Raw genomic sequence first — 25793 nt, 5'->3', positions numbered from 1 at the left:
CTTGTTTAGTTGTGTTCGAACTTGTGATTCACATGTGGACATCAATCAGTGCATGTGAATCCTCTCAGTGATATGCATGTCGGATTTGCTCAAGATGAAGACAAAAGAGGTCCACAATGCCACGGTACGTGTGAGAAATTCATCTGCAATTTGTAGCGTATTGATGTTGAAATTGATGTTCCCATATTGTAAGTGCGATTTCACATCCTCGCCACCCTTAAGTGCTTTTTGTTTGGCAAATAGCTAACTATGCTTTATGGTACATGTGTGTGTATTGTGTACAGAAAGGCCCAGAACTCCAGTTATGTGAGAGCGGTTTGAGCGAGGTGTGTGAGAGTGATGCTTTGCAGGTAATGTGAGGTGAGCCAAAGGGAGGGAGAAGGTGGAGGGAGGAGGACGATTGATACAGTTGTCTATCGTGGAAGGAAGACGGTGGATGGGGCTGAGTTTGACTGCTTGTCATCGCGAGTAATGCGTATTTATTCTGCATTGAAAGTCTTCCTGATTCCTCATACGCTTTGAGATGATCCCAATCTCAATCGCAAATATGATGCAGACCAACTATGTCCCATCCCAAATCGAATATACAGGTTTATGTATGGTATCGCCTGCTCAATTCCCAGTGTCTCCAATTAGCTCTCCATTCCAATCTTCCTTTGTATTCTCTTCCATGCTATCTCTACTCCTAGTCCCGTGCACTCCATCTCTCTCTTCCTCAACCCCTCAAACCACACTCGTCTCCAACTCCTTCTCAACAATAAACCCACTCTCCGGCCTCCTGCTCTCCCTCTCTTGCCTCTTACTCCTCTTCTCCTTAGTCTCCTCTACCTCAACCAATTCCTTAACCTTCATAATCTGTCCTGCAATATCGGAAGAAACAGGATGATACACACTACTCGTTCTTTTATGCAATCCCAAGAACTTCAACACACGCGAGGATTTCTTCGGGAGACCAATAGCAGATCGGGTGAGGGTGATGCGGAAATAGGATGTTGGTGTAGGAGGAGCGGATTTCTGCCAGGGCTTTTGGTGGAAGACTTTGGTTGGGGATGAAGAGGGAGTGGTGGATGGAGAGGTTTGGGAGATGGCTTTGGGTGCGTTTTTGCTGATTTGGTGGAGGCTGGAGGGGAGGGGTTTGGATGAACGGATGGCGCGGGCGAGAGGGGCCGCGGTAGTGGTGGACATTGTGGGTGGTGGTTGTGTGGTTGTTGTGGGTTTGGATGTCCTGTGAGAGAGGTTAGAGGGGTTGTTCTGAGATGAAGGAGAGGAAGAGGTGAATGCGAGGAGTAGAAATTGTAAATCGCAGTGCGTATAAAAGAAGCAAGAACCAAATGTCATAACACACCTTGCAAATATCAGCACAAAATTCAATGGCTTGTCCCGCACTGTAAATGTCGCCGTTGCCGGTATATCGAAAGTTCCATCGGGAGAAATAAATCGTAAATATCAAACCAGGATTCTCGGGAGTCGGGAATTCTTTCCACCGTTACATGCCACGCTAGTCCTCGTTTTGGGATTATGCACGTAATGTCTCATACACCATTGAACTTTCTATTGATTGCACGGATTTTTGATTCGATTTCTATGAACTATTTCCTTAGGAATTTAGAATTGCTAACAAAGCTCTGCGAGAGCTATACTTTTCTATCTGGTCTTAAATAAGATCTGCGCGCACAACCCCTACTCCCCTCCCTCTCGAGCTCCTGCAGCTCCCAAACCACCGCAAAAATGACCATGGATGTCTCCTCCATCAAGCTCTCCGATCTCCTCCACCACCCCGACGACCTCGACAAAATTCCCGCCCTAAAACTCGAATATACGCGCAAGAAATCCGCTGTCGATTCGCAACTGCGCTCTGGTCTGAAAGAACAACTCGAAGTTACGCAGGCGGGTATGCATGGGATTACCGATGGCCAACGAACGGTGCAGTTGATCAAGGATGAGATGATGAAGATTGATAAGCTATGCGCCGAGGCGCAGAATATGATTAAGGATTTCCCGAATATTAATCTGGTGAGCCAGACGCATAGGAATTTCATGGCGGTAGAAACGATGCGCAGGAACTTGGTGGATTTTAATGAGAGGTTAACGAAGGTGGAGGGGCTTTTGAGAGAGGACGATGCGGATGAGGATAATATGGGGAATTTGCTCGCGATTCATTATGAATTGACGCAGTTGAGGAATATTAGGGATGATGCTATGGAACAGATATTGAGGGCTGATGATGCGGGTCTGCAGGGGACGTTGGAGGATTACTTTGCGAGGCTGGATGATACGATTGATTGGTTTGATGAACATATTGGGAAGGTGGCTATGAATTTGATAGAGGTGGTTGTGCAGGGGAATAGCAGTTTGGTGGTGAGGCTGGCAGTGGTTATTGAGGCTGAGGAGAAGAGTGACAAGAGGGTTATGGCGCTGCAGGAGGCGTTGAAGGATCATAAGGAGATGGCGGCGAGATTCAAGAGTATTACGGACGGGGCGAAGAGTACGAGAGGGTATAAGGAAAAGTTTTTGATGGCTATTAAGCTTAAGGCCGAGGCGGACATTGAAGGGACAAAACAGACGTTTTTGGAGGATCCCTCGAAATTGGAAAAGGGTTTGAGATGGTTCTTCAACGATCTGAATGCGGTTAAACAGGGGATGGTACCACTGATGCCGAAGAAATGGAAAATCCTCAAGACATATGGGAATATTTATCATCAGTTGATGCATGATTTCCTCATTGATATGATCGATGATAAAGAGACGACTCAGGCGAATAATTTGGCGATATTGAACTGGCCGGAAAAGTACTATACGAAAATGAATAAGCTGGGGTTTAAAAAGGACGAATTAAAACCGCATGTTATAGATGGAAGAGAACAGGAAATGATCAGGAATTTCGAACAGATCATTATCAAATACTTGGATGAATGGCTTGATCGGATTTTCGCCACAGAAAAGAAAGATTTCGATGGGAGGAATGTGGATGGTTCGAATTTGGATCAGGATGAATATGGATACTTTCGAACGAAGAACTTGGTCGATATGTGGCGTATGTTACGTGAACAAATTGATGCTGCGGGTGCTAGTCAGAGAATGGATATCGTTGAAGGGGTGGTTGATATCATGATCGTGCGGCTGAAGACTCGTCAACAAACATGGCAAGAAATGCTTGATATTGAAGCCGCGAAATACTTCAATGCAACTACTGAACTGGAGGGTTTCCAAGCTTTACAGGATTGGCTTGTTGCTACTGCTAACGATCAAATCGCTTGTATTGATGATAATGAAGATGAGGGACGATTCGGATACCTTACGAGCTTTAGACAAAAATTCGAACCGCTCGTTTCAACTACATACCTCGAACGAGTAGACGTCGAGATTACTAGTCTAAACGATGGATATGTCGATCTAAGTACCCATTGCATATCCAAATTCGCAACCTTGATTTTCGCTGTCGATTTCAAAACCGTCATGCCGGATTTCTTCACACCAAAATGGTATACAAATACAGCTATGAAGCAAATGATTGTCACATTCGAAGAATATATCAATGATTATAAGAATGTCCTTCATCAATCACTACTAGACATCTTCATCGAGGAACTCGCCATCGAACTCCTCATTCAATATCTCGGCTGCGTCCGTAACAAAGGCGCGAAATTCAAGAGAGCGGATCCATTTAAAGATAAAATTTTCAATGATGTCTCAACAGCCTTTGAATTCTTCAATAGTAATACATATCTCACGGAAGATGTAAGGAATATCATCGTAGGTAAATGGGCGGTGACGCAAAGTTTCCTCGAGATTCTGGAGTGTGAAAAAGGAGCAGTGCAGGATGTGGTAGAGGGGTTCAAGAGGGAATATTGGGATTTGCAACTTGGCTGGGTGGAGGCGGTGTTGAGAGCGAGAGATGATTTTGACAGGAGTATGCTTAAGGGGGTGAAGGAGAGGTGGGGGAATGTGATGGGAGATTTGGAGAGAGGGGGGGAGACGATCATGGCGAGGGTTAAGTAGGTTTGGTTGTGTTTGTGTGTGTGGGAGTGAAGTGTGTTGATTAGAATGGGAAACCTGTGCGACTGTGCACTGTGGTGTGCAGCTTGCATGCATGGAAACGGGAATCATGGGTTCGGATTTGTGCTTGAGCGTGGAGTTGGGCGTTGCTATCTTTTCTTTTCCATGGGATGGAAAATCCTATATCTATCTATCTATATCGTCCTCGGTGAGGGAAATGATGAGAAATTTATGCAGAGACAAACAGACAGATACAAAAAGCGTCGGAGAATGCATGTCAGTTTACGTATGACTGGGTGCTCGTGGTGATCTTAGATAACTACTCGAGTAGCTAATTAATATCTCATTGATCAGTTGCATATGAACGAGAAAGAATTTTAAGTTGAATATTTCTGCGATTTCTTTTTCATTGTATGTGCCTAAATCATTCCGAGCCCCTAATGTTCACTTCTCGGGAAGTATACACGTGAAACCAAACCCCAAAGTAGGAAATGATGATCAAAGTAATGGGTGAAAATCACAGAAATCAAGCGAATACTTGAGATTCGGGGTTTCTAAGATAACAGATTTACCGACAACATTATGATGATTGCCCTGTCCCAAAAACATGATGAGTCTCGTATCGTAAATCCAGATGCGCCGTACAGTATCCCACTGCGAGATTCTCAATCCGTGCATCGAATCTCTTTTCCATCTTCCTCCACCTTGATCCGCAAGCGCGTCCTGCGTATTGTCCTTCGCTGACTGGTGGACCCAGTCTTGGTTACAGTCGTGTCAAGCTTATCGTGCCACTATCCTAGAACACTGTTCCTGGTTGCATGTTCATCGCTTCATCTCCCCTCGGGGTCCTTAACTTTGTTTCTTGAGATGGGTTTTCGAGTGAAGCAAGGATTTATTTGGTAGAAGATGGGGATAGAGATGCCGTGGCATGTTTCGTACATGTTATTCTGCTGGCAATCGCTTCTGTAATGAATGTCGGATTCTGTGGACCCATAGCGGAAGGTTTTGAAAAGTCGTGGAAAGAGAGTTGGTCGTGTGGTATGTTTTGGCAGGACAAAGCGTAGGAATGGTAGATCTCTGCAAGAATGCGCCCTTTTGTGGGGCGTGTTGATGGTTATGATACTGGTGATAGGGGTTCACATTTGTAGGTTTGAGTTTGAAGATAGCCGAGAAGGTGTGTCGGTTCTATTTGTCGAGATGACATTGTCTGGGAAGAAGAGGGATTTCAGCGTAAGAGATTTACTTTGATCTGTGCGTGAAGTATTCGAGTTAAGGGGGGAGTTTGAAAGCTTCATATCCATCTCGTATCACTTCCCATTCGGATATTCCCATTAACGCCTAGCCAGGCTTTGAACAAGTTGTTTCTGTATCCGGAATCATCAGGCATGCGGCTTTGAAGGAAGTATTGTAGAGAGTGAATACTTGATAAACCAGTAGTAGTCGGATTAGACAAATCAAGCCTTAATCTATGTGGGATCTTCCCTTGTGCCATGTCTCCAGAATTCATCCATACATTCGTATCAAAGAATGCCTCGCACACAATCCGCAGTTGAAGATAGATAGAATTCGTTGTTTTAGTGACAATACTCAGCTAAAAGCCCAGATCTTCGCGTTAGGGTAGTGCCTTGAGAGTAGTCAGAATTTGTGGGAGTCGCTTGCAGTCGTGTGTGGTTTATCCTAAAAAACTTCATTGAACTTTTAGAGCAGATGATTTTCATGAATATGGTATTGCGAGGAGGCTTCCAATGGGTCATCCTGTTGGGGCTAGTTGGAGTTGACGGCTGGAGGATATCGAGGGAAAAAAGGCGGCATCAGGATCCTAAAGACGAGTAACGAGTATGTGAACTGGTAAAACTGGGGTCCGGTCGTTATGACAATGGTAGTCAATGGATTGAGTAAATACTTTCAATAGAAAAGAATCGAATCACAAGAATAAAGAAGATAGCAAAGACATGAATGCCCCCAGTATTTCGGGCGGAGATTGGTAAATTCATCACGGACATGTAGCTTCGAAACATTCAACTGAATCCTTGCCTGCTCGATCTATAATTACAAACAATGAACTTTAGATAAAACTTCAAACTTTTAAAGCTTCCCGATGATGAATAAGATAGCAATGACGACAAATAACGCAAATAAAATGACAGAAATCGATGGGTCATGTTTGGACACCGTGAAACGCCAATGAAAATTCCTGCCAAGACCCGTCAATTCTGATTCGCATGAAATGGAATACATTGGATGATATGAAGAATGATCTTTCGATAGAAGTTTGTTCTGTTTCTTGAATGATATCTCGAAAGCGGCACGCCCAGATATATGGACGTGTTCAGTAGAGGTGAAGATGTAAGCTTGTTAATTCCGTAATGTGCTACAAGAGCGCCTATCACCCTATCACAACATGGTGGCTAATGATATCGACGGCTGCTGTGTGTTACTCTTGAATTGGTGGAACACATGAAGTTACATTTTCGGTCGAGAGATAATCCGGAAAAGTTATATCATGTGACGTTGCATTGTCATGTGAGCCAGGCTCTCCTTTTCGGAATGATCTAAGCGAAGACGACGACATCAACAGTGTGATTCGAAGATGTTCTCGGTCATGTATAAACAGAATAATCTCCAAGTCAATGACCCATTTTTTGAACAAATACATGGCCCGTAAAATGGAATTTTGACTAGAAGTTATGCTTAGTCAAAGACGTTGCATAGTTTGGAACTCAAGCCAAACCAACAAATTAGCGTTAACAGAAATTCTCATCGTGGAAAATGATGAAATCAGAGAATTTTCCTTCACTCATCAAAAAGACATCCAATTCATCAATACCTCAATACCTCGATTTCACGATCATCGACTTGTCGTACACTCAATATCATCCCAATGCACCCAACGAACATTACGATGAACTTCACCAATCCTTTTCCCAATGATGTTTCTTGTACATCTATGATGAACTGCATAGATACCTTTACTCGATAGACCTTGAAGACTCAGACGAATTCAGTATGTATCCTTGACTCCGCATATCCTGGACAAAATAGACTGAAAGTGCCATCCGCGACATGGAGCTTAGCCGCAAACCTTGTTGCTGATATTCCTGGCAATCTTATATTGATCATTATATGAAAGATATATAGAGGAAAGATAAGACTCCCACTGCTTAAGATTCGTTCAGTCAATAATAGCCCGGCCTCTTCCAAGCCCAAGTGGAAGTCAGACTGTGAATTGATTGTTTACGCCAAGCGGAGGCCTCTTCTGCCTGCATTATTCCTGATCTTCATGATCATGTATATTGTCTAATTGACCTACCGACAATCATTATCGATCGAAATATACATTTAGTATACGATTTATTTTTTTAGGGAATCTTGGAATGTACTACAACGGCAAAGTTATAGTCACAAACCGTTCATGCGAAGAGATATTCCATACCATTATTGGATATCTGTCCTAGAGAAAAGGCAGGCTGTGCTGTACAGTCAGGGTATTATGAATCATCATACTTCAGAGATTTGTACTGGGTGATGTAATTGGTCATTTATTGGAAATTGGTCTGAAGGAGGAAAGAGGAAAGGTCTGGGGTTCTCCCGTATAGTATATGAGTTTTTGTGTGGCACAAACTTCCAAGGTTATAAAACCAAAAATGTCAACGGATACAAGTGTCACGTTTTGTTCAGGATTGGCGCTTGTCTTAAGTTTTATGCAATGTCAAATCTGAGATGAAGATTGTACGATTTTTCTCCCATGTCTGCCTTGTCATATAGACTATTTGTACTTATACTCAACGGTGATGCTGAATCCAAGTACAAACAATCTTTTTCCAGGTCGAAGTGATCTTCCTTTGATATGGATCGAGGTCTAGGACTGAAACTGAAAATCATGGTTAGCAAGGGGCCTTTTGTGCAATGGGAGAAGAACTTGAGGTAAGATTTGATAAGTGTGCTGTCAGTAATGCTGAAGCTTTGAACCGAAATGTCGACAATACAGTTCGCGGAGAAGGCAGCTGTCATCACTTTTCTACACTCATGCAGTGGAGACGGGATAAGTTCCATAAAGAGCAACGAGATATCACGAAGCCAGATGGTAGAAATCATCTTATATGTAAGAAAAACATGATCATGAAATGGAATTCACTCTATATTGATGCTTTTTCTGCCAATCTCAAAATGATGTTACCATTGTGTTTGTAGATATATATAATGATACAAAATCTGGTTTCTCACAGATGGAATCAAATATGGGAGTATTCGTCTAATAAATACTCAGCCTTAATTGAAAATTCACTCCAGCATTTCATTTTTGTTTCACTTAATTTCTGTTATTTAATCCCAAGACTTAAATCAGCTTCCCGACCTGCAACCTGCACACCTGGTTCACATAATTCTTTCCGATCACCAATAGCAACCTCGTTCATCATTCTCTCCTTTCAAAACAATGGACAACGATGGCATAATACGCAATTACAACGCGAATCACTTCCTCGCACCTCTTGGAGATATCACAACAGCTGCCGATGAAGGTACGAATAACGAAGTTTCATTCACGAGCTTAGTTAAGCATATACCTCTCCATCGAATTTCTCGAGATGAGTTGAAGGAAGGCAAGCCCGTACGTTACGCAGATGATTCTGAATTGGAAAGAATCTGTAGCTGGCCCGAAACATACACAAGAGAACATCAGATTGCTGATCTGTCTTGGCACGACGAGGCAGAATATGTGATGACGGCAGACGACTTCTTTGACCGTGCCCCATCTACGAACAGTTGCTTGGTGTCTGCAAGTCAAAAGAAGTCTTCAGATTCTTTTAATATTGGCAATGGCAAAACCCTTGATACGTTTACTTGTTTTCCGCGTCTCGCGCCAGAATTGCGCTTGAAGATTTGGAGAATTATGGCCTTTATGCCTCGAGTTGTTGTCTTGCAAGAGCGCACAGTTCACAATGCAGCACAAAAAAGATCAGTCTGTATGCAAACAACAAACACTGCTGCCAAAGTACTCCAAATTAATCACGAATCTCGTAAGGAAGCTTTAAAGTTTCACAAGCCCTGTTTTGGACTTCGCGTACATGACTCTGAAACAACAGAATTTTCCGACCACGAAGCTGTCGTCAATGATCTCATGATTCATGCAAATCTTCAAGCAGATACAATATATTACGACAGCTGGTATCTCCAATTTCAAACTGTGCCACCTGTACAAGAACTTCCTGAGTTCCCATACATGAGTACCCATTTGAAAGACATATCCAAGTCTGCACACAGAGTTGCTTTTAATATCAGTCATGCAATCACGAGAAATCGCTTTTTCATCGTCAACAGCTTGATTAGAGACTGTACCGCCCTGAAAGAAGTCTTGATTGTCATTAGAATCAACGACAGCCCATCAAATCGTACATCTTCTGGGAATTTGGAGTTGTTGGAATTAAATAAAGACGAATCTCGGGTCTACTACGAGAGATATCTTGGGGCTTTCATCGAACTGTATGACATAGTAGATGATCAAAATATCTATAAAGGGGACAGCAAAGCAAATTTAGGACGACCTGGAGGTCCCAGAGTCAGAGCTGTTGGATTGATAAGGGATGGTGTACGAATTTGAGATGTTCTGAGGGTATGAGAGAGTGAAAGAAACTTTTGATGGGAAAAATGATCTTTAAATTATTGATAATGAAAGTATATTTGTTGTAATTATGGTTAATTGCGAATGAACGCTTCTAGGGGCCTTGCTAGACAGCAAGCTTCAGATTAAATTCTAGATACTCGGGTTGTTTAGTATAAGACTTGACTACTAAGTCTTGTTGTGCTCTTTGCGCGGTAGAGAATAATCTTCATTAACAGGATAGGATGAATGGAACACGCCTCAAGCCGTGTACAATTAATCCACTTAATTTCATTATTTTCATTGCAATCGTGAAAACAGTGTTTCGACGACCTCATCAATTCTTTTGTACGAAGATGAGGTTTCAAAGATGTCTCCACGTTAGTGAGATGAGCTTAATGAAGCCTTGAGTTTGAAGTTATATATGCATCACGTAGGTAGGTATCATTTATCAGTGGAGTAAACCAAATCTTTATTAGACCATGCACATGTCACTTGAAGCTTTATTCATTGCCAAATTTATACCCAAGTTATTCATGCGGGAGTTTTACCTTCATTGCTTGCCAACTTTTTTGTCACGTCCGCAACTGCCATTACTCAGTAGAATTATCGTAAATGCACATTAGATGTTGTAAAAGTGGAGAAAATTATAATTCTAGTTGAAAGATGCAAAAGCTTCATCTGAATAACCTCCCAACGGAGTTTGTATATCCCATCCTCGAGTATTTCCAAGATCTAGATCCAGACCAAAAGAGTATCAAAAGTAAATGAAATAACATTTGCAACATCCCCGAGTGCAAATTCTATTCCCTCAGCCCAAAAATGCCCGTCCATCAAGTTTGAAAGCCATCACTAGGATCTTTCTCTCAAACTTCAAAGAGAATTTTCTCTGAGTTCGCTACCCCTTCGCCTTCACGTTGTAGTTCCGCACGTCTCGCTGATTGTATTTCTGGAACAGAGCCAGGTAACTCCGCGAACCCTTCTGGAATCTCTAGTTCTTGCAAAGTACTATGAGCTCTTGGAGGCTTCGGAACCCTTGGAACCCTATGAATCCCATCAGCTCTACTGTCGTGTTCCTCTCGCTCAACAACATCTTCCCGCCCCATCTCGGCCATTAGACCACCCAAAGAACCCAAGTTTGGAGGAATATTTTCGGTAATTGGTGGCATTCTTCTTCCTCTTCGGCGACGATGCTTTCGCAGAAAGTACCAGCCGAGCATGTAGATACATCCTAGGAATAGCACAACAGCGAAAACACTCAAGATTATAGTGGTGGTATGTAAATGACGAGCGCTGTCTTTATTTGCCTTGTCTATAGCAGTTTGTTCCGCGGGTGAGATTGTGATAACAGCAGTGTAAGCACCGGGAGTTAAGTTGGCAGCGCGACTCTCTTGGCTAATGGCCGATTTCAATGCACCCTTCAATATTGGATCTGTCGCGGTTGCGGCAATTGAGTTCCAGATTGAGATCTCACTAAGAGCAATCGCAGCTATTCCAGTGGGCGGTATGGTGGGCTGTGCGATGGAAGTCGAGGTTCTAGTGGTAGATGGTACGATAAGAGTTCCCGTTGCACCCATAGGTGTTCTCATCGGTACAACACCGAGCGTTGAGGAGGGGACGATGATTGTTGAGGTGTGCGTGATTGTGATGAGTCTTCTTAGTCGTTTCATTCCGCACTGGGATGCATCGAATATATCTGTTGGAATCGCTGCTACAGATGTATGCCCAGAGCTGACATCCTGACCACCAGAAGATGCTTCACCATCAGGGCCCGTACCGGTAAAAGCCCTTCTCAACAAATAAACAATCGCCATCTGCAACAATTAGCTAAGTTGAACAAAGACCTCCCAGAATGATTTGCAGGGCTAACCTTTCAAGAAGTTTGAAGATGAATACGGGGAGAGTTGAGAGCCAGGAACAAAATATTCTTGAACCGGAAACCCAAGTTCCGCTTAGTGAAAATTCTGATCCAAATAATTCACCAATTTATTGGATATCAAACTCAGCCACGGAGTATCATTAATCGTCTGATGTTGGTCGGTCCAATACTTGGTTTCTAAGACGAACGCGAACAAGCTTTTAGCCTCGCCGCCCTATTCAGGTGATAGTTATCTTTGGGGCTTTGCTCTATATCATATGATGACTAGAAAAGTGTTGAACGTCACCATTTGACATTCTCAAGATATTGCATAAGATAAGTCTGCTGTATCGAATGCAGAGAAATACCGCAGTGTTGGCGCAGAACTTACTCTTTCTGCGCATTCTTTGGCTCGAGATTACGTGACTTGGTGCTAGATTCCAAAGCTTGATCTCTAAATATGCTTTGAATCTTTCTCAAAGGTCAAATCGAAGAGATGAGTAGCAAATTTGTGTCTCTCTATCAGTGTTACACAATTCAGTTCGAGCGATCAACTTATGTTGAGAATCTTGTCTCATCACTCTGTTCCATTACAACCTGTCAACAGCTTGACGTAATGCATCATTGGTAGTGACCTGCATGCAAATCATGCATCGCCACTGATCTTCTACATAGTGAGCGAGCCCACATGGAAGGGAAGTCTATAAGTCTTAGATTTGGTTGTAAAATAGCAGTGAAAGATGAACTCCAAATTATCAAGAAATCCTACCAAGATCCGCGGCCTTAGCTATCTCCTGCGCTGCAAATTCCGCACGTATATTCCCGTCAATCTCGTGTCTGCCATTTCTCATCTCCTCCCCAGCATTAGCTCTCTAGTAGGTTCTTCCTCATCGTCTAACTCTAGTAATCAAAATTTATCATCTATTCTACTTCGTAACGAGGGGTATCTTTGTCGAGATCTAAAGTAAACAAAATGGCTTGCGAATAAAAGAGCCACCGAGGACAATTCTTAAGAAGCAAAGTCTACTAGGCTATCTTGCTAGGCGAGTGGATGTATAGTGCCGTTGATGTAAGTCGAGGCGACGTGAATGCCGCGCCGTCGAGCTTAAGGAGACTTCTGTTTACTCGAAAGGATGCCACAGGAGACATCGGATTGTCACAAAGGCCGTAAGTTTAATTTGAAAAGAAGTAAGGCAAGTTCAATAATACAAATAGAAATCGAGTAGCAAAGCAAAAAAGGAGGTAGGAATATCTGACGACTAAACTGGATTTATCTACCTGAATAGTTTGACGGGACCCTGAAGGCTTGAAGTATGGCAAGTTGATGCCTCCAAGATCATTGGATAGATGGAAACTCTATAGAGGACATGAAAATCATATTTGCCAGGTCAAAATTAGGGTTAAAACATTTTACAAGCAGTAGCTTGTACCGATGCGAGGGAAAGAAGATGTAAGCTCAACTGGTTCCTGATGCTTTCTGCTACCTCCTTGTTCGAGTTCAGAAAGACTATTCCCCTCAATCTCCTGCCGAGGACACCCAACTTTTCCCTCTCCTGTCATCTCATGAACAGGATCCTTTCCGTCACCTTTCTCAGGAAGTATTGAATGACCATTTATATCTTTAGTTGAGATTTTGTGCCTCAGTCGATAACCACGGAGAAAGTAGAACCCTGCGAGAAGCATACACACAAAGATAAGCCCCCCCAAAGCACCTGCGACAATTGCTGTTGTATTTTGATGAGAGGTTGCGATAGATGATTGTGTTGGTGATGGAATGAACACTGTCTCTTGAACCAACGACTGAGAACTAGACGTGTCATTGGATTTCTGAGTCAATGAAGGTTCAGGTATTGTTTCTTGCGTTAATGAACGAGAGGTAAGTGTCATTAAGGAAGATGACTCGATAGACGATGAAACAGATGCTGCAATTACTGTCTTGCTGACGGTTATGTAGAGATATATTGACGATACGATTTCAGTGCTTATGTATGAAATGTAGCTCGAGGCTATCATGGTGCTAACTGACGTCACAGTAATGTACGATGGCTCATGCAAAGTTGCAGTCATCATTGTCTGTACTATACTGGTACCTGTAGAGGTTTCCTCCGACATATTAAATCTCTGTTCAATGAAAGTGGTATGAAGATGTGAGTGAGTTACAGATATCATAAAATGGCTGCTCTCAAGCTAATGACGTGTGTGTGAAAAAATGATCGAAAGGGCTCCAGAGTGGAATTGAAATACTATCTGGTGCGTCAATTTTATCGCGATTTAATCTTAATTCTACACGCCTGTCATCCTGCATGTTTTAGGGTTCCAGGTCGAGGTTCACGGCATTCTCGGTCGCCAAAGATTCTCCAAATGCGTGACAGTATTCCCACATGAAACGATCGGGGGCGATCCTCCCCAGAATCCTTTCGGTCATTTGCTACCATTTAATTTGACTAAATGAGTAAATTGAGACCTCGCATCTATTGAGTGATTATTCACAAATATTCAACGTTTGATCTGTGAATCTCAATTTCAGATGTGCTAGTGGTGGTATGACGAGTGCAAAAATGGCACACGATACGAGGCTGGCATCTATACACATGCGCAATAGCACAGTTTCAGCTTCCTATCTCATCCTTCAATCATAATCCTCACGCTCCCATCTCAAACCTTTCTCTATTAAGTATAGAACTTTCTATCTCAGCTGGTTCCCGGTTCATTCTTGGACTTTCCATCTCTGCTCTGAGCATTTCTCCTCCGATCTCAGGTGTATTCCCGCTCTTTTCCATCAACTCGTGTACGTGATCACTAGGGTCTCTCACATTGAAACGTGGTTCTGTCTTTGATAGTACAGCGTGTCGCTTTCTATGTCTACTGAAGAGCCACATTGTGAGAGTTATTAGGGTAATTAAGGCAACGCCTCCGATAGTACCGCCTACTATCGTGCCGGTATTGTTATGAGAAGAATTGGCTTGGTTTGAAGATACGGCTATTGATTGTTGGGATGTACTTGGCGTTGAACTGGAGCTGGAGCTGGAGCTGGAGCTTGATGGGGAGCTAGTTAATGAAGTATAAGGACTTGAAGTTGATCGTGGACCAGAAAATGTAAAAGTTTCAATAAATCCAGGTACCAATGATGAGGTAACCAGTATATCAGAAACTGAAGTCGTAATGGCTAGCACGCTCATTGGAGTGTCTAGCGCTGATGCAAAAATAAGTACTGGTGCTATTTGCGAGGTACTATTGCAGGTGTATGAAGTCTGGGTGCCAAGACTGGGGCTTGATTGATCAGACAGCAAGTAGCTTTGGCAGTAGTCTGTGGAACTATGTAGCTGTTAGCCCATTTTATCCACTTCAAATTCTGAAAAGACCTACCAAGATAATGTTACTGTGATAGCATTTATATTGGAATTGACATTGGGCGTACATCCGTCAGTGCATCCAGTATCGTCTACACAAGCACCATAAAGCGAACAAACTGGAACGTTGCTACTATAGATACAGGAACCCCAAATTCCCAGAGGAAATGCAGTTGTACAGGTTGAGTCTGTTCCCATATACAAAGGAGATTGTGTATCCCCATAGTAATATCCACAACTAACGCGACCTTGGCCTCCTTGACGGCGACTGATATCAGGAGCCCGAGTCAATGGATGAGGAAGAGAAACATCAAAGACACTTAAACGATCTGGGCTCGATTTCTCGTCCATTGATTGATCCCGTGTAACTTCACTTTATGAGGTTGTACAAAGCCAAAACCGACAATGTGGAAAGTAAAAGCCTTTCAGTAGGCTGGTAAGTTTATCGAAAAGCGTTTGATATTTTTCCTTGGCTCTGTAGCAGATGCCATCAACTTGAGTGTGAAGAATAAGCTTTTTAAACGATAATTGAGAAGAAAAAGACTCGTAAAGCGATTTTCTTCGCTTGATAAATTACAATAGCATTGATCGTTCCACTCGTAAAAGATGCCGCAGTAGGTATCCGGCTAGGCTGACAACTAATCTATCAGTTTTCACTGACAATCAATGCGATCGGTGAGCTCTCACTTGTGAATTCAAGAATATCTGAAAAGCTCCGCCAATAAGTCGAGTATCAATCAAATAAAAATCAACGTTCCTATCAAGATCAAGATGGGGAGCAACATGATGCGATAAAATTTGAATGGTCACAGCTGAGGCTCAGCAATCTCTTTTTTTTCTTGGTAAGCCCCAGATATACCAACGGTTGGTCCTACTAGAGGAAGAAAACGGTGCGGCACTACATATCCAAGTAAGACATGCATCAAAATCAAAAGTGAGTTGTTTATCCGTGAGACCCCAAGATTTGTAATGGGGATCCAATTTAATGCGCGTAACAAATAGATTTTCTTCTAGCGAACCCGGTTGAACGAAAGTCTTGGAGGAAGAGCTAGTGAGCCCGAAAACTCGGTTGCACAAGAAACCGAAGTCGAATAGGTTCCCAAGTACCCTATTTAAAATCATGAGCTGGAAGTTGTCGAAATGCTAACCTCAATATTTCTTTTGTAAAACTAATGATAGAAGCATTCTTGCCTACAACAGTCATCGGTAGTGTGAGAAATTTTTTTTGGGAAAGTGATGCCAAGGTTAACTCTGTACACAAGCCTTACATCTTGCTGTCACGCTAGTAATGAAGCGAACAAAGTCATATGTTGCACATATCCGGTATCTGGCTGAGTGACCTGAGAATTTCCTAATAGAATGATAGAACTATTACAAATCAATCCTTACTACATAAAATCAGGGTTAAATCTAAACTGATCGTAAAATGGATCCGACAAATACCCATGGAAGCAAAGTTGACTCAAGTCGCACCATTAGCAAGATGACTTGCGAGAACTCAAATATACGAGTACCACCATTGGGCTGAGTTTCTGGATAGCCTTCAATTCGGGAGAACCGACTGATGTTTATGTGAGGGAAGAAACCCTCAACTCCACAGGATTTATACTTCAAATCGTTGGAAAGTAGACCTGACATTGTGAGATTCTGTACTGAATTCGATGCTCCCTTAGACAATCGTACATTCCGCCATTATTTTGGTGCCAGAATATTGATTTGCACTCCAGATTATAGCCCAAAGCCTCAACTACCGCCTCCTCCACGTTAGTTTCATTGTCTGAGCTCGCTTAACTCTTTTAGTTCTAGCTATCACACACATAAACTCATGTCTCCCAGTTTTTCCGCTTCAATCGCTGGCTTCATAACTTCACAAGTATCGTTTTCTAATTATCAGATACCAATCGCTTTTGGTCGATTTAGATCAAGAGCATACTCCCACCATACCCATACTCTCTCATCCTACAATTCAATCATCCTCAAACAAACACTGGCCAAATACTAATTATAGACCTCAAGCTTCTATTTTCAACCTCATCAAGACCAAAATTCGAAGTTCTATCCTTCCGTGTACGATCGGAGTAATTAATCAACCGATTCAACGCTTCATCTTCGGTTGATCCAAAAAATTCGGTCGACGGCCAGAAGGTTGTCAGTCAGCCAGAGAGCTTCTGTAGACAAGGTGGCTCTTTTGGAAGTGATTGACTACATCTAAATATATGATGCTGTAGATTATTAATACATCATGACTCCAGATAGACAGTAAAATAGAAGAATGCATTCTAGCCAGGACTGGAAAGCCTCTCACCAGGTAAATAAGTGCTATAACATTGAAAGTTTCAAAGTGACAAGTAGTAGAATTCTGGTACATCGACTCTGTGATAGTTTGTGTCCTAATCCTCATCTGTATCTATATCTTCGGTCCACCAAGGCTGAGAGGAAGCCAACAGGCTTAGGTGATTTTCTCGTTCCGCTTCCTTCTCATTATTCTCCAGTCTCAACATACACCACTCAAGCATTGGAATATTTGCATTCATGACTGTTCTTGGCTCCTCCAAAGCCTTTGGCCCGTCGTCTTGAAAGCTTTGCAGCAATAGCATTATATCCTTGTGCAAGTAGGCTGCCTGCATGGCAGTGGTTTCGATTCCGTCGCGCTTTTTGCACGTGGTGCTTGCCCCATGCTTCAATAAATACACCACGGAATTGTATGCACCGTGATAGCATGCGGCCATGAGAGAGGTTCCCTGAGGACCACTGACAAGATCTATCTCAGCACCATGGTGGATTAGGAGCTCCATACATTCCACCCTTGTGTTGATTTTTTTCCCAATGGCTGCTAAATAGAGCGGCGCACCATCTTCCCCCGCATGGTTCACATATTCATTGATATCTCCTGGTACCTTAAATTCTCGGCTAAGCAGACTAAAACTTTACTGTTAGTTCTGCAACACTGAGCTAAACGAGAATGTTAATAACTAAGAAGAAGAAAATACATACACAGATATAATTTTTGACAAACTTTGAGCTGAGGCCTGGTTAAGCATAGTACCCAATTTTTTATGTCGAATAACATCAATTTCAGGTAAAAGTTCCAGAATGAAGTCCTCTTCGAGATATTTCAAAGCTGTGAGTAAGATTGGTACTCCTGTTTGATCCTCCGTATTCAAATTCACACCCAATTTCATTAAAGCGTGTACCATTTCAGGGCTAGATCTTTGGATAGCAACTGATAGCAAATCTCCTCTGCTGTACATATCAGTCTCTAGGCTTGCTCCAAACTTGTGCAAAAGGGAAACTATATTTGGCGTACAGTACGCCAGAGCCAGTTGGATTGGACTGCGCTTTTTACCGCTTATAGAGTTCACATTCGCCCCAGCAAATACTAAAATCATGGCTGCTTTTAAACTTCCATTAAACAAGGCATGATGAAGCGCCGTGTCTCCATATTGATCACGAGCTTCTAGATCTGCACCATGTGATAGAAGCTCGTTTATGACCCGAAAAGAGTCATTTGAACAGTTTGCCGCTAAGTTTAGTGCAGTAGCTAGGGGCTCGTGCCTAACTCTGAGACTGCCATTGTGCTCTGCGAAAAGTAATGGTGCCGAAAGATATTCAGGGTGAGTGATCACTGTATGCTCGGCCTCGAGGCAATTCTTGTTCCGACTTTGGACGGCTAGCCAATGAAGAAGGATTCTAACACATCCTGTATGGTAATTCAATACCGCCGTATGCAATGCACGTAACACTTGGGGGCTGGAGGGCTGACTTCTATTCAAGATCTTTTGTACAAGTTCTGAGTCTCCAAAACCGGTAGCAAGATCAAGAGATGTGGAACCTTCCAGAGATTGTTGGGATTTGAGAGTTTCAACGACTATACTGCCTCGTCGTGGGAGCCCCGGAGGGAAAAGCTCTGTGATAGTTGTTGCGGCGCAAGATTCCATGATAGAGCCTTTAATTGTTACACCAGCATCAACGAAATATTCTGCAAGTTCCAGCAGCCCGTTATGGAGGACCGCTAAAAGAATTGTGCATCCGCAACTACATGTGCTTTCCGGACTCCATCCATTCTTGGACAGTGCATTGACCATTTCAACATCGTTGCACAATATAGCTCTCTCCAAACCAATATGGATGCGATTATCTGTGCCAAAAGTGTCGTCACCTTTTTCAACAACTCTCTGGAGGGGAGCTAAATAGAGTTCAGCAAGAATTAATGTCAAGTTTCTGCTACTTGACAATAGCTTTGGGGCCATGGATATAACTCTTGAGTCAGAGTGTGTATTGAAAGCACTTACAAGCTGATGATGGTGAATTCTGTAGTGCTTCTACCATGATATCATCTTTATAATTCAACCTTGCAACCATATATGGAGTCCATCCATCCGTATTAGCGAAATTGGGATCGGCTTCATGAGAGATGAGCATCTCGATAACAAAAACATTCTCCGCAGCTACAGCAACATGTAATGGTGTTACTTTAACCGGACCGTAGCATTCATTGGCATCAGCTCCATGTTGAAGGAGCATCTTCACCGCGCTCTCTTCGTCGCCAAATATAGCAAAGAATAGAGGTGTTAGACCAAGGCTAGCTTGTGCATCAACCTTGAGATGCTTTTGAACTATTCCAAATTCTAAAGCTTCAATATTGCCTTTGTATGCTGCTACATGTAATACGCTGATACTGGAAATTGCCTTTGAGTCCCATGTGCCGGAATAAGAATTTGGTTCATTGGGATCGGAAGTGATGCCTGGTACCCAACCTCCTTTAAAGACTTCCTCTCTATCTTCAAGGGCCTCTGGAGACCAGTCGATCAAGCCTTTAGAATCAATCAATTGACACATAGTTGCCGTTCTAGCGAATTCGAGTGGATTGTATGGTTGGTCAAGCTCTCCAAATTTATACATTACATTTGAGAGATGAGCTCCATGTGCTAGAAGTAGCTCCACAGTGCTCTCTTCTCCTCCTTCGATAGCTGAAATAATAGGCGTACATCCGATCTCATTTGTTGTTTCAGTGCTCCATCCTGCAGAAAGGAATTCTTCTGTTACAGCAATCGACCCTAGGGAGCAGGCCGTATGTATCAAGAAGTCATCTCTAGATTCATATAATTCCTCGGGTCTTAGGCGAGAAATCATGGATCGAATCAGCTCTTGATTTTCTGATGAATATGTGCAGAGCAATTCAAGAGGAGAAAAGTCCTCCCCATCGATCTCTTTGCAAGCTCTGACGTCTATGTCCATATCAACAAGCCTCTGACTTAGCGCATCATATCCGTTCTTAAAACTTATGTTTAGAAGAGACCGGCCATCAGGTAGAACGTTATTAACGTCTTCTTTGGTGGCTAATTTTAACAACTCTAGAGCGAATCTTTCGATAGAAGAGGAGTATGGTTTAACATCCAACATCTCAAAAATCACATGTAATGCTGTTTGATTATCATTATTAATAATATTTAACAAGGCTGAATTGGAAAATTTTCCGGAACTTTGACGTCTTTGTAGTTCAAGCGGCAGGTTCAGCTTGTTACTCAGATTTGATATAAGAGGAGAACCTTCGTATAGCTCGGCTTCCAGTGTTGTGTAATAATATGATTCAATGGAATGTTCATTTGGCTTGGAGCATAGTAATATTGGTGTGGATTCATATAGAAGAATTAGAAGTGCCCCAAAGTGATGTGGAATAGATGCCACCTCACAAATGTAGTGAATTTTGGTGTTTCCTACAGCGTCTTGGCTCAGAATTTCTGCCCCGCGGCGTATCAAGAGATCAATTGAGCTGTGTAGGGCAATCCAACTATCCCATCTATCGGGATCGTCCGGTTTCGACAATTCTTGACAGAGAACAACCAATGGGGATCTTCCCTCAGCATCTTTCGGTTCTAGATTTATACCAGGCATAGAAAGGTACATCTGAAGCGCCTGGAACATTTCGTGCCGGCTAACCCAGCGTCCGTGTATGATAGATAGTAAAACTGATGACCATGGCTCAGTCGGGTAGTCTGATGGATAGATTGAAGGCGAATACCATTTGCTTGCAGTATCTTGTATGTAGGCGGCACGGTCAACAATCGAGGTATATTTGAAAGGATCTCGAGCACTTAACGGGGTTAAAAACACCTCTTGTTCGGTAAACGACATCAATACTCGGAATAATCCAAGTTTGCCGTGAGCTGCTGCTATGTGCAGAGGTGTGTCTCCAAGCTCAGTTTTCAAGCTCATCTCAAGCCCAGATTGAATAAGGATTTCTATTATAGATCGTGGCGAATTGTAATGGACGGAAAAATGGAGAGCGGTATAGCCATTATGAGGGTCAGAATAATTTGGGAATGTACATCTTGCAAATACATCAGAGAGACTTGACCTCTTCAAAACGTATTCAACATTATTTTTGTCACCACTGATGACTGCCATCATGAGAACCGTGGTATTCCCAGTGGAGCGTACAGAGACGTTCTGATTGAATCTAGGCGAATGGAGGATATACTCAAGCATGGAAACACTGCATCTCGCTGCCATATGAAGAGTTGAATGGCCGCGATCATCTAACGCATTTATATCCGCCCCTGAATTTTCAAGAAGCATAGCAACTTCTATTTTCCCTCTAAGTAATGCAAGCATAAAAGCGGTTAGGTGACGAAACCCTCTGAAGTAACTTGGCTTAGATACTTTCAAGTCCAAGGCAGCACCGTGATCTATCAAAAGACGTACAACATCTATTTGGCCACTAAAAGATGCACTGTGAAGGGCAGTAAGACCATGAGTCTCTGGGCCATAAAAATTAATATCAAGATCCGATTGTGCAAGGACATCTTTCACAACCCCGATTTGGCCAAAGAGCGAGGCCTTTTGCAATGCAGCTTCTCGACCAATTACGTCAATCATATCGTTTGATTTGGAGATCAGTTCTAATACGGGAAGGCCTGTATCTTTTTGTTCGAGTGCTAATTTAGTAAATCTAAAGAATCAGCGTCCAACCATATCCTGCGCAATTAATCAAGATAAAGTAGAAACTCACCTGGATTTCACGTCTGCGGATATATTAATTTCGGTCACGTTTTCGACAAATCTACGGACCAATTTCGTTTCTTCGTGTCCAATCTTTTCCAGTTCAGTCATGCAGGTATTGTCGATTACAGCACCTTCTTTGAGTAGGATATCCCAGCCGATATCAGCATTAACAGCCATTGCTAAAGGTGACCAGTCCCGCCTGGGATCGATTCGAACATTATTAATAACCAAGCCCGACTTCAGCAAGCATTTCAAAACTTTACATTTGTTGTTATCGACTGCAGGATGATCAATATAAAGCGAGTGGTCGCGAACAAGCATGAGCTGCGGTGCCAGCGTGCAGGCGAGGGGAGTACCAATACCGCTAAATCTATTAACATTTACCCGAAATTCCGAATTCTCAACCAGCCAAACACACACTCTATCCAAGGATAGTAGAGCAGCGAAATGCAATGGTGTTGTATCCCACATATACCCAATTTTTTCATTCTCGAATTTGTGACCCGACATCAGTTGTTGGCTCCAACAAAGAAAGTTATTCGTTTTGGTAGGGTCGAAAAGAACTTTCAGTAAATGAAGCAAGTCCTCATCATTCTGATGATCAATAGCATATTCAAAAAAATGCTCAGAAGCATACCAATAAAACGGATGTTTTTCATCTCTTTCATCCACCGCCTCCTGTGTATTGCAAATCCCAATCTTTTTGAAATCGTCAAACAGAAGGTAGGTTAAACAGATTTTTGCGAGATGAAGATAATGCCATTCTTTGAAGATACGATATTCAGCATAAACATCATCAGATTGTGGTTTGACCTTTACTAGAAGGAACTCCTTCACAGTAAAATGCGCTAATTCAATTTGTGTTTCGCCAGACTGTCCGGTACTCCTAACAAGGCTACTACACCATTTAAGTATATGTTTTTCATTAGCCATAGAATCTTGGCTCAGGGTATTATCGTTCAGGTTGATGGCTATAGCTTCTAGAAGATCCCCTGTAAGTAAAGTGAGAGGACTACAAACTGTCCATGCTAGTACACGGCGAACCAGTCTTTTGATATCACTGCTTTTGCTATTGGCGCGGTCGAGAATTCGCTCATAAGTCCCAAATAGAGTTGGAGGTAGAGATTGCAAAGCTTCTCGGATTGCTTTATCGTTGGTAAGGCCACATAAGTGATCAAACTGGCACACTACCCATCGAACTAGAGAAGAATTAGCACTTCATTAGCTCCCAATAAAAGCTTCGATGATTGATACTTACACATTCCTTCAGCATCATTTACTAATCGATGTGCAATTTCTTGTTTAAGGGACTCATTTATAACAATCAAGCTATTATCTTCCAAGCGTCTCTTCAATTCCGCGTGGACATAGAGCCTCAAATCGCTTTTATCCGCGGCAATGGACACCTTTTTGAAATCTTTCAGGAAATGTTCGATATCAAATTCTTCTCTTGATGTGAGAATAACTCTGATATTGTTATATTCGTCGGTGGCCAATTGTGACAGGAGCTCCACAACCTTCGATCGTCCATCACCGCACTCATCCAGAGCATCAACGATTATGTTAATATTGTCAACACAGCTAGACATATCTCTAATAAGATCGCAGAGATGTTCTGGGGTAGTTGAGTTCAAAGCACCCTGCCCTCCAAATTTATCTGAACATTGTTGCTTCCAAAAACTTTCGAGTTTAAGGAGGCAACGCTGATTGGATAGAGAGAGCTGCTTGATTAGAGAACCAAGTATAACCAAGGAATCATGTGTCCTAGAATCTTTATAATCACAATAGAAAAATGCTAGACCTGTGCGTTGTCAGCTTTCTTTCCTTCCAAGTGGCCAGCAATGTGTGAGATGGCTTACACTCGTCTTCTTTGAGCCCCTGGAGCTTAGTGGCGATAAATGTGACAATGGAACTCCTAATCTGAGTTTAGAACGTTCTTTTATACAGTTTCAGTATTGATTTACTTACGATAACACTGTTTTCCCAGCTCCGGCTATTCAATGTCAATATTGAGAGAACAATCACTCGATACTACGAATATAGAGGACCACTTACGAATCCCATGGAGCCACAATTTAGACCCTTTTGATGCCAGCCATTCTTTGAATGGCTCACAGGTGAGAAACCACTGTTGAGATTCAGTACTTGAGAATAAATTTCGACATGGAAAGACGGGTAACTGACTTGGCCGCTATCAGGATGACGAAGTTTCGCAGCAACTTCGTGATATTTCTTACTTGGATCATGGGGTGATATACACTGAATCATTTCTTTCTGCTGTTCATCTATTTGGAAAATTAGTCTCACGAAGAACAACCCCACTCAAAACGCGCAGGAGAGTCTTTATACATACTCATTGCTCTCAGTGTTCTTTCTTTTCTCTCAGCTAAAATGTTCGCATTAATATCATCCAATTTTATCATCTGCATTCTTTGATTTCCAAGAGCGTCAAGTAGTGCATTCATCCCATCAGCCTGCAATGCTAAAGTCAATGCCGATATCTGAGTTGCCATCAAGGTGATGAGATCTTTTGTTTCGCTTGTAGTGAATGGCCACGTGAGCGATTTCTTCAACTTGTAAGCTTTTTGACTGGACCTAGTCTTAGTCTGATCAGGATTGTTTGGATCAGCCTTATCTAATCAAACCTGTATGTTATCAAGAAGTCGTTGGCAGGAACTGAGATGCTGAAGCTGCATGGTTGAGGTCCGTGACTCATCATCGAATCGTGAAGCCACTAAGCTCAAGCTATTTAGAATGCCAAACAGAACGGTCATCTGTTCTGCGAGCTGCTTGATCTCCTCCGAGGCTCCTTTTGCAGATTTAAAATATTTATAAGTAGTTCCAGATAGATCCTTGACGATACTTATCAGCCCAGAGATACTCGCGCTAATTGATAAAGGATCCATATTGACACCTGAAATGATATTAAAGAGTTGAATGAGAGTTCTTGATATTTTGAGCTCTTTCCGAAATGCGAGAACTTGCATTTTGACAAGATAAGTTCTTATGAGCTTTTCAATCGCCATCAGACAAGGCTATGCTGACAACCCTCTCACAACGTCAGCCCCCAATTGAACAGGGGATTGGAAAATGGAGTTCTTGCACAACATCCAGTGAAGCTGAAGGCTCTGGGGCCTGCGAGGCTCTGTGACCGCGAGCAAGCGATCAGATTGGAGGGTAAAATATTGCCTTCCTCCATTGGAACACAACTTTATCCAGCGGCATTCAGTCTCACTCCTCACTACACTTGATTTGCAACAAAAATGCTACCACTAGATCACTTGATAAGGTTATTCGTGCGATGTGGCCTATCCAACTCACCATCAAGAACATACCAAGGCTTGATAATGCCCTCACATCACGATCTCAGTCTCTCCATTACCGTTCTCCCCGCACCACATCACTATAAACGAATGATTATTACATGATCAATGAACAATAACGATGCATTTATTCGATAGTGTTGACGGGCAGCTGCCTTGAACGCCGCCACGGGACTAACTTGTCGGTCACTTGCATATATATTGCATAACTCATGTGACACTTTCTTTTCTTCCAACATACTGCTCAATTTGCTGGCTCCATGCACCTCCAAAGAGAAGTGCTTCGCAGCCCCAAGCAATTCAAAAGGAATCATGATCAATCTCAAGCCTAAACTCGCTTTCCTTTCCAAAGGGTATCTTTTATTCGACCACCCAGCCAGAAATAACTTTTTAAGAGACGCACGTGAACCGGTTTACTCCCATGCTCTCTGTCTTTCGCATCTTTATGGAGAAATAGATATCCTACTCCAATGCCGTATTCCTACCATGCAGGCCGATCCACTTAGATACCAGGAGATCGAAAAACACATCTTCACTCATGATTTTCCATATTTCTTGAATACTGGTATTGAGTACCCTTCAACCGATTTTCAGGACACATTCATAAACAGGCAGTCATTACTGTAAAGGCTCATTCCTGTCGATTCCCGAACATACCAAAA

The 25793-nt window shown here is 42.5% G+C and overlaps 7 protein-coding genes across 7 annotated transcripts; 2 read left to right on the top strand and 5 right to left on the bottom strand.

Moving 5' to 3' along the window:
* Positions 1 to 723: 723 nt before the first annotated feature.
* EAE98_010405 (uncharacterized protein) lies at positions 724 to 1185 on the bottom strand (the record flags this gene model as incomplete). The annotated part of the gene is made up of 1 exon (XM_038958026.1): positions 724 to 1185. The coding sequence occupies one exon, from the start codon at positions 1183 to 1185 to the stop codon at positions 724 to 726; it is 462 nt and encodes a 153-aa protein (XP_038805589.1).
* Positions 1186 to 1728: 543 nt separating this feature from the next.
* Positions 1729 to 3999, top strand: EAE98_010404 (uncharacterized protein; the record flags this gene model as incomplete). Its single annotated transcript, XM_038958025.1, has 1 exon — positions 1729 to 3999. One exon carries the CDS (start codon positions 1729 to 1731, stop codon positions 3997 to 3999), a length of 2271 nt encoding a protein of 756 aa, XP_038805588.1.
* A 4432-nt stretch (positions 4000 to 8431) lies between these two features.
* EAE98_010403 (uncharacterized protein) lies at positions 8432 to 9595 on the top strand (the record flags this gene model as incomplete). Its single annotated transcript, XM_038958024.1, has 1 exon — positions 8432 to 9595. One exon carries the CDS (start codon positions 8432 to 8434, stop codon positions 9593 to 9595), a length of 1164 nt encoding a protein of 387 aa, XP_038805587.1.
* Positions 9596 to 10461: 866 nt separating this feature from the next.
* Positions 10462 to 11409, bottom strand: EAE98_010402 (uncharacterized protein; the record flags this gene model as incomplete). Its single annotated transcript, XM_038958023.1, has 1 exon — positions 10462 to 11409. The coding sequence occupies one exon, from the start codon at positions 11407 to 11409 to the stop codon at positions 10462 to 10464; it is 948 nt and encodes a 315-aa protein (XP_038805586.1).
* Positions 11410 to 12863: 1454 nt separating this feature from the next.
* On the bottom strand, positions 12864 to 13565 carry EAE98_010401 (uncharacterized protein; the record flags this gene model as incomplete). Its single annotated transcript, XM_038958022.1, has 1 exon — positions 12864 to 13565. The coding sequence occupies one exon, from the start codon at positions 13563 to 13565 to the stop codon at positions 12864 to 12866; it is 702 nt and encodes a 233-aa protein (XP_038805585.1).
* Positions 13566 to 14095: 530 nt separating this feature from the next.
* On the bottom strand, positions 14096 to 15154 carry EAE98_010400 (uncharacterized protein; the record flags this gene model as incomplete). The annotated part of the gene is made up of 2 exons (XM_038958021.1): positions 14096 to 14768; positions 14820 to 15154. The coding sequence occupies 2 exons, from the start codon at positions 15152 to 15154 to the stop codon at positions 14096 to 14098; spliced, it is 1008 nt and encodes a 335-aa protein (XP_038805584.1).
* Positions 15155 to 17193: 2039 nt separating this feature from the next.
* On the bottom strand, positions 17194 to 24795 carry EAE98_010399 (uncharacterized protein; the record flags this gene model as incomplete). The annotated part of the gene is made up of 11 exons (XM_038958020.1): positions 17194 to 17722; positions 17798 to 18989; positions 19096 to 21755; positions 21816 to 23007; positions 23067 to 23609; positions 23668 to 23723; positions 23777 to 23801; positions 23864 to 23936; positions 23993 to 24093; positions 24162 to 24443; positions 24486 to 24795. 11 exons carry the CDS (start codon positions 24793 to 24795, stop codon positions 17194 to 17196), a joined length of 6963 nt encoding a protein of 2320 aa, XP_038805583.1.
* Positions 24796 to 25793: the final 998 nt, after the last annotated feature.

The sequence above is a fragment of the Botrytis deweyae genome (genome assembly GCF_014898535.1).
Source record: "Botrytis deweyae strain B1 chromosome Unknown BDEW_036, whole genome shotgun sequence".
In the NCBI taxonomy this organism is placed as follows: Eukaryota; Fungi; Ascomycota; class Leotiomycetes; order Helotiales; family Sclerotiniaceae; genus Botrytis; species Botrytis deweyae.
Note: the sequence above shows the minus strand (reverse complement) of the source record. Positions and strands in the feature narration are given on the sequence as shown.